General features: G+C 44.1%; 1 protein-coding gene across 1 annotated transcript; it reads right to left on the bottom strand.

Moving 5' to 3' along the window:
* Positions 1-9,519: 9,519 nt before the first annotated feature.
* Positions 9,520-11,981, bottom strand: LOC121787542 (trans-cinnamate 4-monooxygenase). The gene is made up of 3 exons (XM_042186309.1): positions 11,133-11,981; positions 10,748-10,878; positions 9,520-10,260 (listed from the first exon to the last, which is right to left on the bottom strand). The coding sequence occupies exons 1-3, from the start codon at positions 11,915-11,917 to the stop codon at positions 9,662-9,664; spliced, it is 1,515 nt and encodes a 504-aa protein (XP_042042243.1). The 5' UTR covers positions 11,918-11,981; the 3' UTR covers positions 9,520-9,661.
* Positions 11,982-12,302: the final 321 nt, after the last annotated feature.

The raw sequence follows: 12,302 nt of genomic DNA on the forward strand, positions 1-12,302 counted from the left end.
TTTACTTCATAAGACCGAGGACGAGCACGATGAAATTTTTTCGCTGAGCTGTAAATACGCAGTGATAGAAGCGAAATGAAGATTTCATTTATTAAAACTTGTTCGGCATACAACTCCGCTGCCCTACGAGAAGGCGTTACGCTATTACAAAGGACTATTCTACTGTCCCTGGTTGCTAAAGTTGAGCCATCTATTCACAAAATCCTCGTGAAGCCGAGTTCGGGCGTTCTCGGCAGCTGAAGAATAAGCAGGTCGACGAGATGCTCTAATCGACCTACCGCCTCTTCCCTGAGCCCGAGAAGCTCTAGCACCTCGGCGGCGAAGAGTCTCTTCACGAAGCATTTGTTGATCTTGCTCACTCATAATCACAGCTCCTCTACGAACTTCAGTCCGTCCTTGTCTTGACGTTTCCGGTTGCTCCTGAGTCAGTTCTCGTCTTGACGTTTCCGGCTGTTCCTGAGTTCGTTGCTGACTTGGAGTAAGGTTTTGAGCAAGTGAATCAGGGGTTTGAGCTGGAGTGTGACCATCTGTTGACGGGAAATGCCTAAGGAATCTCTCGATTGAGGGACGCCGGGAAAGAATGATGTCGTACCGAGAAGCCCAGCGCCGCAATGATTTCACGACTTGTTGGCAAGCCGAGCTCTCCAGCGCATTGTTCCTCCGGAGTACATGATATTCCTCCCACAGTTCGTCAACTCGTTCCTGAACTTCAGAGATGGTCATTCCCCCGCGCCTGCAGATGAAATCCTCATACGCAGTCCTCTCAGCGACGGCGGTATTCAGCTCGGCCTCCAGATCTTTCTTTTCGGACTCTAAGTCCTTATTGTCGGCCTCCAGCTTCACTGAACGAGCCAAGAGTTCGTCATTCTTCACCTGGTCAGCTATGGCTCTTTTCTCAGCTTCGTCTAAAGCCGAAGAGTACAGCCGCTTCCAGTGAAGTACCTCCAGCTCCTTAAGAGTTCAGAATATAAAGCAGCTATGTCAGTTCGGCATTTCAGATTACTGAGCAGGTAGTAAACCACAACAGGAGTAAAAGAGAGTACGAAAGGTTATACGAAGACACAAGAGTAGAAAGAAGAATTTTTTCATTCATAAGAAAAAAATTTTTCTACACAAGGGCTTCAAGGCCGTTTTACAAGAAGGAAGAAACTAAACTAAGAGAAGGGAGACGAAATCATACTCCGCCAGCTTCGTCTCCGCCTTCTCGGTGAGGTTCAACTTCCTTCTCCTTGTCTGCTTCAGCTCCAGCCTCGGCCTCCCTGCTCTCCCCAGCCTGCTCAGCGCCACCGTAGCCGATCTGCTGCGCCTCCTGCTCGGCCTGCTCATCGCCGGTCTGCCGCTCATGCTGCTCGGTCTCACCCTCTCCATGGAAAATTGGAGCGGGTGAAACTGACCCTATGGAGGCAAAGATAGCCTCCAGGTTCTCGTCCCGGTCAGCTCGGCAACTCCGGACTCGGTCCGCAGAAAGCAGGACCGAGGACGAAGCGAGCTCCTCAAGCACCGGCAGACTCTGAAGCCGAGCTGCTATCTCTCGGCCGTACAGCGGCAGGATGACTTCGGGACCCTGCTCGGCTTTATCGGTCATCAGTTTCAGCAGATCACCGACAAAGGCTGAAAATTGGTTGCTCAGAAAGAGTTTCTCCGCGAAAGCACGGAGAACCTCCCCTTGGGCAACCACGGCGGCAGCATCCCTCCGTTTCGTCTGCTCTCGCTGGATGACGAGCTGGTTTTTGGCAAACTGAGCTTCATCCTGGGCCGAAATCCTAGCAGCTCTGGCTTTCTCAAAGTTTGCCTCAGCCTGCTCGGCCCGGTGACAAGCAGCCGCCAACTTCCTCTGCATCTCAGCATAGTCGTTGGACGCTTTGGAGAGTTCAACGGCGACGAGCTTGGAGAGCATATCGTTCCTCTGAAAATGGATAAAGAAAAAAGTCAACAGAGGGCACCAAAAATACAGGAAAGAAGCAAAGCCAAAGAATCAAGAAGACAATTCACCTCGGCGAAGTCCGTGGGCCATGCAAAAGGCTCACAGACATTTTCCGAAGGGGGCCCCATGACGATGTCTCTCTCCGACGCTCTTGGGGGCTTCTGGGCCTTCCCCTTCCCCTTTGCCGAAGTCGACTCCGGCTTCTTCGGATCCGAAGAGGTTTTTTGCCTCTTCGGAGTCCTCTCGGCATCAGACGCCGAGCTGGTGGTTTTCGGCCTCTCCGGCTCCTTGGACTCCGAAGATTTGCGGCTCAGCTTATTCAATATGTTCACTACCGAAAAACAAGGAAACAAGGTTAGTTTTCGCCGCTAAAGCAGTAAGGCATAAAAAAGAAATCCTCACCCTCAGTTTCTTCGTCCGAAGACGAGATATTGAACACGAGGTCGCCCTTGACGAGCTCAGTTTCCGAGTATTGTTTCCTAATCATAGGAATCTTATTGAGCTCGCCCTCGAGCTCGGCCAACGGTTCTAACCGAGGATGGGGGATCACGGACTTCGGCCCTCTCCAAGGAAAGCCCGGAGCCGAAGTCCTATTATAAAAAAAGAAACGGTTTTGCCATTTCGGCCACTTGGTTTTGCAGAAGGCCCTAAAAGGCTGTAAGGGGATCAAGTAAAACCAAGATCCCTTCCTTTTAAACTGGAAAAAATTAAGGATTGCCCGCAGAGACAGATCCTTATCTAGCCTACGGAGTTCGGCGGCAAAAGCCGACAAGTGCCTCCAAGAATTCGGAGTCACCTGACCTAAAGGGAGTTGAAAAAAATCAAGAAGCTCTACAAAAGGTGGGGGAAGAGGGAAACGAAGCCCGCATTCTAAGCAGGCTTCGTAAACGGTGGCATAACCCTCCGGCGGGTCGCTAGCCCTATGATCATTGTCGGGAACCACCGCCTTCCCCCCGGGAAGAAGATATTTTTCGTGTAGAGATATCACGGTGTCCTTACTCAAGACGCTGTGAAAGTATTCTACAGTCTTCTCCCCGGACTCTTTCCGGCTAGAAGACCCCTTGCCCCCTTTCCTACCGCTACCTAACTCAGAAGAAGAAGAAGAAGACATGGTTCTTACTCTTTGCAAAATCTGAAGAAATTCTGAAGAAATTCTTGAAAACGGAAGGAAATTTTTACGCAAAAGAGACAGAGTGCAGAAGAAGCAATAGCAAAAGTATTCAAAGGATGAAGAAAGGGCGTATTTATCAGATTCGGAGAAGATTTCAAAATCATCGCACCGTTTCGAATCCCACCTTTTTAGGATTCAACGGCCGGATTTTACTGTCGCATTTAATGCAGGCACGCGCAAGGCACGTCCCCTGACGTCAGCCTCCCCCGTACCATTATCCAAAATGCCGAAGTGACTCGCCTCGCCGAAGTGATTCACTTCGCTTTTCGGGGGGGGTAGTGATGGAGTACGTACTAAACAAGCCCAATAGCAGTGACGGCCCATCACCCAAAGCCCAAGGAAGAGTATCAGTTCGGCATTACCAAAGAGTTCGGCCCCAGCCTACAGCTCGGTAAAAGCCGACCAATCAAGCTCTACTCTCAGATCGGCAAAAGCTGCTCGGCAATAGTTCAGAAGTTCGGTCTCAGTATTCGACCGAACTGGAAGATAGTCAACTCATGCAGGATCACATGCAGGATAGTGGATCAAGCACAGAGATAGTGGACTCATGCAGGATCTCATGCAGGATAGTGGACCCATGCAGGATCTCCATGACCTCCACGACATTCACAACCATCATTAGTGGTGATGCAAGCCACGATCTTAGTTCAATGTATAAATAGAACTCAGATCAGATAAAGAAAGGTTAAGCTCTCTAGACATAAAAGATCATATAGCAAGTCTGTATTGTAAGCTGTAGAAAACAGATCAAGCAATACAACTCTGCCCTCTTTTCTTCCCGTGGACGTAGATTTACCTCAGTAAATCGAACCACGTAAATCTCTGTGTCGTGATCTGCATTTTCCTGCATTCATCACCATCAAAAATTCGCCAAACCATCAGTTTATGTATTCATCATTCTAGACCAAATAGTTGCTTGCATTCATTCACCCCAACAAATACATGAATTCTAGTCTAAATCAGACGACCAGATTTACTTGCTATATTGTGATATAGTTCAACTATTAATGGAGATCTAGATTGAGATTCACAACAAACAACACAAATTGTATTGTACATATCAAATTAGAGAATAAAACACTAACCTCATATGAACAAACATGAAGATTAGAAGACAAAACACACACCACCCTCCCCAGTTGGTCAGGTCAAACAACCAGATTTACTTAATATCAATCGATGTAGACCAACTCATCACAAGTCGTAAAAATGAAAACAAGATAAGAAACTTGAAGAAAAGTATCCTTGTCACCTCCTTCAAATACCCACCTCAACATATATAGGGGTATAAAATCCCCAAAATTATACTCTAAACTCTGCCCCAACGGCTACTCCTATCCGCATTCACACTCACATACCTCTCATCAAACATCATCTTATACACATTGTTGTACACCATGAGCTCCAGCCTCCGCCGAGGGAGACGACGGAGATGGGGAGGCTGCCCATGCGGACGAGGAAGAGGTCGCCGGGAGATGCTGGACCCAGCTACCGAAGATGGGGAGGGAAAAGGGGCCGGGGGAAGGCGAGGAGAAGGACTGCCGCGGCGGCAGAGAGGAGGATGAGATACATTTTTTTTGGGAGGTACTGGTGGTGGTGATGTTTGATGGTCATGTTGTGAAAGTGTGTTTATATATAGATATGGGTGGCAGCATAGTGAGTTTGAACTTATAACCTTAAGGTCACCATATCTCGGTGCTACCAACTGCGCTATAATCCGTTGGTTTATGTTGTCTTATTTTAATTTTTTGTTTTAGTTTTATTAGTTGAGATGGCATCTTGTATCTTTTTTCTTGCACGATGGTCCATGGTCCAGGTGCGGTCGGAGGTCGATCGGTTCTTCTGTAAGGTTCATAAGGATCTAAAAATTCTGTTAAATATGTTGTGTGGAGGCTCCAATCCTTTGGAGTTTAGGTTCGCGTGCGTTCTTTGCTTGCCATATTTTACTAAGATTTTAAAGCATCAATATTATTCGCTAACTATATTTTGCTACACAGTTTTTGACATGAGAAAATGATCTTTTTGATATATCCTAAATTAAAAACGAACATTCTTTGATTAATATGTTTTACTACTCGGTCTTATTCTTATGACATGAGAAACAACTTTTTATACTGTCCTAAATTAAAAATTTTACCGTATCCTGAATTAAAAATGAACGTCCTTCGATGTCCTATTTTACTATCAGCCTTTTGACACGAGAGGTGATCTTCTTTGTTGTGTTCTAAATTAGAAATGAACGTTCTTCACTTGTCATATTTGCTACTCAGTTGTTTGACACGAGCGAAGAGTTTCTTTGTGTCCTAAATTTTAAATGAAAGATTTTTTTTGAGGTCTATCAATACCCAAAATTGAATTTGTAAGTTAGATTCTCATAATAATGTCATAAAGCATGAAAAGTAGACAAGAAGCACATAGTAGTAGAAATATATTTTCTAGAAGAAAAATGTGTGTAATGCATTAAATTATGTAATATAATAAAGTAAGAAATAGGAAAAAGTAAGAGTGAGAAAATATGTTAAGTTTTACTAAAAAGAGAAATGACTCCACTATTATGAAATGTTTAAAATGGAAAAATTAGTACTATGGAAAAATTAGTACTATGGAGGAGGAAGTATTAAAGAGCATGCCATATAATAGTTGACCTACTAACAAAACTTAAAATCAGCGAAATGAAATCATGTCATATTCTCTTAATTAATTTGTTTTCACCTATTTATGAGAAATATACTGTCATTGACGAATCCAGCGAGGGCTTGGTCGGTGCCGAACTATTAGGCCATCTGCAACGCTGTCCCTTAACCTTCTCATCCCTTAACTATTCATGGGCCCCACTGTACTTTTCACTCCATCTCTTAACTAAGGGACAGAACCTGCAACCCTCCATCTCTTATCCGTCTCTTAACCATCTCTTAAATTACTATTAATTCAATTTCATTTTTTATTTTTATTTCCAAGAAATTCAATTAATAAAAACACACTTTATTAAATAAAATAAAATTACAACATAAAATTCAAAAACATAAAAAAAAAATACATAATTAAAATCCTAAAAAAATTAAAAATACATAATTTAAAATACAATTTTATTGAAATTATAAAAACTACTCCGCCGGCGAATCATCCCCCGAAGGCGGTGGCAGTGCACTACCTGAATGCGGAATACCAAGTTGTCTTGCCATATACTCAATTCCGGCAAGATAGGCTTGGTATTGGGGATGCGTCATGCGGGAAGTGTCCGCCATTATGACGGTCATGTACATGGACATAGGGAGTTCGAGGGTGCCCCCGAGCCTGAGCCTGAGCCCGAGCCTGCCTGGCTTGATTCGCCTCGGCCCCTCCTCCCTCTAGCCGCCTTGGTCCCTTGCGGCCGACGACGCTCAGGGAGGACCCCCCGGCATCGTCTGTCGTGCCCTCAACCTCTTGCGAGGCAGCCTGTTGTGCGGTGCTGCTCGAACCGCCCCCACTAGATAAGTATTGGCCACCCGCCGTGTGCTTCGTCCACTTCGAGGTCTAAACCTAGCTGGACCGGACACCGCCGACCCACCTTTCCTCGTCTTTGACGACCTCCCAAACATCGACATGTTGAATTATTTGTCGGTGTCCTCGAAGTAGACTCGCAAAGCCGACCTCAGAATGTCGGCTCCTGTGGCTCCGCTTTGGTAATGAGCCGCTTCATTCTTGTAGATGGCGCAGAATTTTTTGACCTCTCTGTCGACTCGGTCAAAGTGAGCCTGAAGCATCTTAAATATGCGGCGGCGGGACCCCTTCGGCTTAATCTCGTGGTAGGCATCGGTGACCTTTTCCCAGAAACACTTTCGGGATTGTTAGTTCCCGACGATGGGATCGTACGAGACGCTTATCCAGGCGTTGTACACATCCATCGTGTCCTTGAGGCTGTACGGATGTCGGCCTAGATCCTCCTCCTCCTTGGCCGCCTCCGCCTCTTCCTCCACGGCGTCGAATGCCCTAGAGCTTCCACCGCCTCGGCCTCCTTCCGGAGTGGGTACATTCGGATAATCCTCATTAATTTGGGATAATCCCTGCGAATACCTCGGGGCGGAGGGACGGGCGTATGCATCCACATCAAAATGAGGTGGTTGGTACCCCGCCGGCGTCGACGACCCTGGGTGCCCTGCGTCGACGAACCGGAACCACCACCCAAGACGTTGTACATGCCCCCCAGTCGCCGAACGCGTTGATGTCAAACCCGCCACCGCCAGAGTTTCCTTCGCCGGACATTTTGTGATAAGAGGTTAGATGAAAATTGGAGAGGAAATGAAGATGATTAGGGAAGAATAGATGTGTATTTGTGTGTGAAATGAGGATGAAATATGAGTATTTATAGAGTAAAAAAAATAAAATAAAAAACTGTCGAAAACGATAATATTACCGTTTTGATTTTTTTATTAAATTTGAATTTTTAAAAAAATGATTTATTGCGTCAGCGTGACGAAGCTCACTCGCGGGCCGGCGAGTGGGCGTCACGCATGGCGCCGGAGCGCGCCACGTCGCGCGGGCGCGTGTCGAGACGGCTCGCCATCCGTCTCGGTGGGACGGGTGTCTCGGCGGGTTGGGGACGAGACGGGACGCTGCAACGCGTCTCGCCCCGTCTCGTCCCGGCGTGACGGGATACGATCCACCCTCGTGACACGTTGCGGGTGGCCTTAAAACCATCACCGGCGTGACGGGATACGAGCCACCCGTGTGACGCGTTGCGGGTGGCCTTAAAACCATTGGAGATTACAGCCTTATAGGGACGCCACCATAACTAAATGAAGAAGATATATGAACTGTTTAGGTTTTTGGCTTTATCTAATTAGTACTCTTTGAATCGACTTTTATTCACAGTAGCCATTACTTTTCTATTTTATCATAACATTCAACTGTATTTATTAAGCATATTATACTTCCTCCATTCCATAATAGTCTTGTCATTCATTTCTTGTACTTATTTTGGAAAAATATATAGATAGTTAAAGTGGATAAACAGTAAATAAATGATAAAATATTATAGATAAAACTCTTTCCTACAGTATTCTCTCTCTTACTTTATTCTTTTTCACTCTAAGTCTCTAACTATTTATAATTATTTTTTAAAATGAATTTAGAAAATGAAATGACTATCATAATGTAAAATGGGGGAGTATTAGGTTGCATATTCTTTGTTTTTCTATTTGTTATTTAATTGCTTGTGAGTGCTGGTATATACATAGTATTATATTATGTTAATTAGGATCGTTGAAGGTAAAATTTTCATTAATATAAATAATAAAATAAATTATAAATTTTGTACTTTTAGAATGGTAAAATTAAAATTTTTGTTGATTAATAAAAAGTATCTTAAAGTTTTGGGATATGGTGTCACATGAGAAAAAATTATATACAGTACTAGTTTTTTTTCAATTTTGTAAAGATTTTATATGTAAATTAGAATATTTTACAAGTTAATTTTTTGAAAAAAAAATTAGAACCGACTTGTTTTAATTTTTGGATTCGTCAATGGATACGGTTATTTTTCATTGTAAAAAACTAAAAATTGTAAATTTAAAATTAAAAATGTTAATTGAATTTTTAGTTTAAATTATTTAAAATATCTTGATATTGTGTTACATTATTACAGAAAAAATTAATTATATGAACTGTGAATATAAAGGCGTACAGTCAAAATGAATTTAGCTAGAGACAGTTATTCTTTTTATTAGTATTATATAAGTAGCACATCATGAGAAAGTTGATCATAAAAGTTAATATTATTTCGCATACATCCAATAACTTATAATAACATTGAAAAGCAGAAAATAAAAACTTACGGAAAATCTGTGACATTGTATTTAATGAAACTTATATGAAAATTAAATAATATAGGTGGGCTCTCCAATATCCAGAAATACCAGAATTATGCCATTACATATTCAATACAGCTTCTCATTATGGGCTAATGACCTATAACAAACGGATTAACTGGGCCAAGCCTAAACTCATCAATATCATCGGCCTAGACTTGAGCCAGACAAAATTAAATGCCACATTATATATCTTTGGAAAATTATTCGAAAAATCATTTAATTTAATCAAATTTTGATATGTTACGTAATTTTAAAATCAGATCAAATTTCATGAAGCGTGGATTTGTTTATAATCATCCCCATAACAAAATTAAAACTAGAGTATATGATATGACAACCACAAAATCATACTATGTGAATATCATTAAACAATGTCGTCTATATATAAAGAAAGACAGCCGATAGATTGAAAAACATCAAAATGGGCCAGGTCCGAACTTCATGGGTTGATTTCTAGAGTAACAAGTCCAAGGTTTATTAGACTTTGATTCCTTCATTATTTCTGAATTAATACTATAATTTTGTGGTATCTATCATTATATTGTTAATCTTATCTTGTTTTATAGTATCTACGATTTAAAGAACATTGCATTTTTTTGTTGACAAATCAAAAGTTTTAGTAACACTACGAACATTAATATTACAACATCACGTGAATATACTTTGTTACACCAATCAAGATATGTTGAAAGAAAGCCTTTTTTTTTAAAAGTTTATTCAAAACGATCTCGGCTTCATGACAATGGTGGAGTGCTTCAAAATGTGGAGGCTGAACTGCCCGCCCTTCTCCGACGTGTCGATCTTCGACTGCCCCGGGGGAGGCAGCAACTCGAAGTTCTGCACAAGGCGGCCTATCGTGATGCCGAGGATAGGCAGCGCGAGGATGATCCCGGGGCAGCTCCTCCGCCCGACCCCGAACGGGAGGTACCTGAAGTCGTTGCCGTTGGCCTCGACCTTCGCCTCCTCCTCCAAGAACCTCTCGGGCCTGAACTCTTCCGGGTTTTTCCAGTGGTCGGGGTTGTTGGCGAGCCACCACGCGTTGACCAGGATCTTGCTCTCGGCCGGGATGTCGAAGCCGCCGAGCTTCGCGTCGTGGAGGTTCATGTGGGGCACGAGGAGCGGGATGGCCATCCGGAGACGGAGGGTTTCCTTGATCACGGCCTGGAGGTACGGGAGCTTGGTGGTGTCGGGCTCTGTGATTTGGACTCCTGGGCCAAGCACCGTGTCGAGCTCATGACGGAGTTTTCTCTGGATCTCAGGGTGGTTCACTAGCTCAGCAATGCCCCACTCAATCGACCATAGAGTTGTCTCAATTGCTGCAATGAATGCAAGTATTGTTATTAACTTAGCATTAATCTACAATGTGACATTTCACAACTAAATTCAAAACACTTTTTATGTTATAGTCTGGTGGTTGGTGGGTAAAATAAAACCTAACTTAGAGGAGTTAGGTAAGGAGGTTAGGATATGTGGCGTGGACTGTGAACTACCATTAACTAAACCAAACTTTGGGAGTTAGGAACTGTGTGAAAAACTGTCACACCTACCACAATAATGTCACAATTTAAAACAATATATCTAATTTGATAGAACTCTCCCAGGAATAAAATTTGGACTTTCTCTCACTTCATTGCTTGAAAAGTGGATCAATAATAGACTTATAAGCTAAATCTTGCTATGCTATGAGTATTAGCATTCCACAAACGTAGGCCTAAATTTGATCATTCAAGAAATGAGATTAATAGACATTATTATAGATCGAAAAGCATCAACTGACATAAACTTATAACGAGGGAAACATACCAGCAACATTAATATTCTCAACAATGTAAAGGACATTGTCCTCGTTGATCTCTCCCTTCTGCTGGGCTTCAAGCATGTGATCGATCGCGCATTTTAGGCCATTGTCGCCTGGCTTCGTGCTCACGAGTTTCCTGTGTACACAAAAAAAAAACACTGATTTGTATCCTCTATTTCCAGCAAGTGAAAAAAAAGGAAAAGAAAAGAAAGGATTTTCTTGATATTTGCATATATAACTCGGCCCCAAGTCACATTCTATTCCAAATCCATGAAAAGAGGCAGAGTCACATAAATCAGCTTAAAGTTAATCCAGTTCAATTAAAACACAATGAATTCAGATAATTGAAATTTAGAAGGACGAATCGTGTGTTCAATTAAATTAACTTACTTCCTCTCATCAACGAAGTAATCCTTGAACAACTGCAGCCTCCTCTCCTTGACCTGCTGGCACAGCTTGAGGTAGCCTCTGAGGAACGGCCTCAAAATCGGGATGAAATCGCCATAGTTGTACTCGAAGCTCTGCGCCAATCGGCTCCTCTCCCCATTCAATGCCTTTAATTTGACAAACAGAGGATCCTCCTCGCTCTCGAACCTCCGATCGAACATGATCCGGTACATGTTGTTGTACATCATGAGCTGCAGCCGCCTCCTCAGCACGATCCCCGTCGTTGCCGACTCCGGCATCTTCTTCACATCGTCCACGACAGCCGCGGCCTCCGCCTCCCACCCCTGGCGGTACTGCTGCACCACCTTGTTGGTGAAGAACGGCACCGTCATGATCCGCCGCATCTTCCGCCAGTGCTCGCCGTAGACGGTGAACACCATGTCCTGTCCTTTACCGGTGAAGATGTCGAACACGACGTTGCGCGTGCGGGACCCGAACTCGACCCCCTGCGTGTGGAGCACCTCCTTCGCCAGATCCGGCGACGAGACGACGGCGAGGTTGCGCTGCCCCATGCGGAGGAGGAAGATGTCGCCGAAGCGCTTCGCGTAGTCGGTGAGGTTGCGGTGGTTGAGGTCGTCGCCGACCTGGAGCCAGTTGCCGAAGATTGGGACCGGCATCGGCCCCGGTGGGAGCTTGAACTTCTTCCCCCGCAGCTTGGAGACCACGGCGGCGACGACGATGGCGGAGAAGAGGCCGATCAGGGCCTTCTCCAGGAGGAGGAGATCCATTTTTAATTTGGGGATTTTCTGCGGCGGTGGAGATGGCGGGAGATGGTGGTTAATTGAAGAGCTTTGAAGGAGGAGGCGAGGGGATTTATAGTGTGTGGGGAGGTTTTAGGTGGGGGTGCGGGTGTTGCTGACGGCGTCAAGAGTTAACGGCGGGAGGGTGTGGTAAGTGAAAGGAGTTAAGCCGCCGGGGGTAGGTGGGGTGTTTGGTGAGCCACACGTCAACGGCCTCTATTTTTTTGCTTTTACCCCTCATTTTATGCAGCACTCATTTAGATCATAAAATCCAGCATAATTCTCATCACTTGCATAAATTTTGTAAGCGCAATACATTTAAATAAATCTTGTGGTTGAAATTAGATTTGCAAGAAAGGTATGGTATGTCTTA

The sequence above is a fragment of the Salvia splendens genome, chromosome 22, assembly GCF_004379255.2.
Source record: "Salvia splendens isolate huo1 chromosome 22, SspV2, whole genome shotgun sequence".
Lineage (NCBI taxonomy): Eukaryota > Viridiplantae > Streptophyta > Magnoliopsida > Lamiales > Lamiaceae > Salvia > Salvia splendens.

Excerpts from the sequence above, each read along its gene's own strand:
- LOC121787542 (XM_042186309.1), bottom strand. The coding sequence starts at position 11,917 with ATGGATCTCCTCCTCCTGGAGAAGGCCCTGATCGGCCTCTTCTCCGCC. Across the intron at positions 10,879-11,132 it reads TACTTCGTTGATGAGAGGAA|GAAACTCGTGAGCACGAAGC; the intron begins GTAAGTTAATTT and ends TTGTGTACACAG. Across the intron at positions 10,261-10,747 it reads TGAGAATATTAATGTTGCTG|CAATTGAGACAACTCTATGG; the intron begins GTATGTTTCCCT and ends CATTCATTGCAG.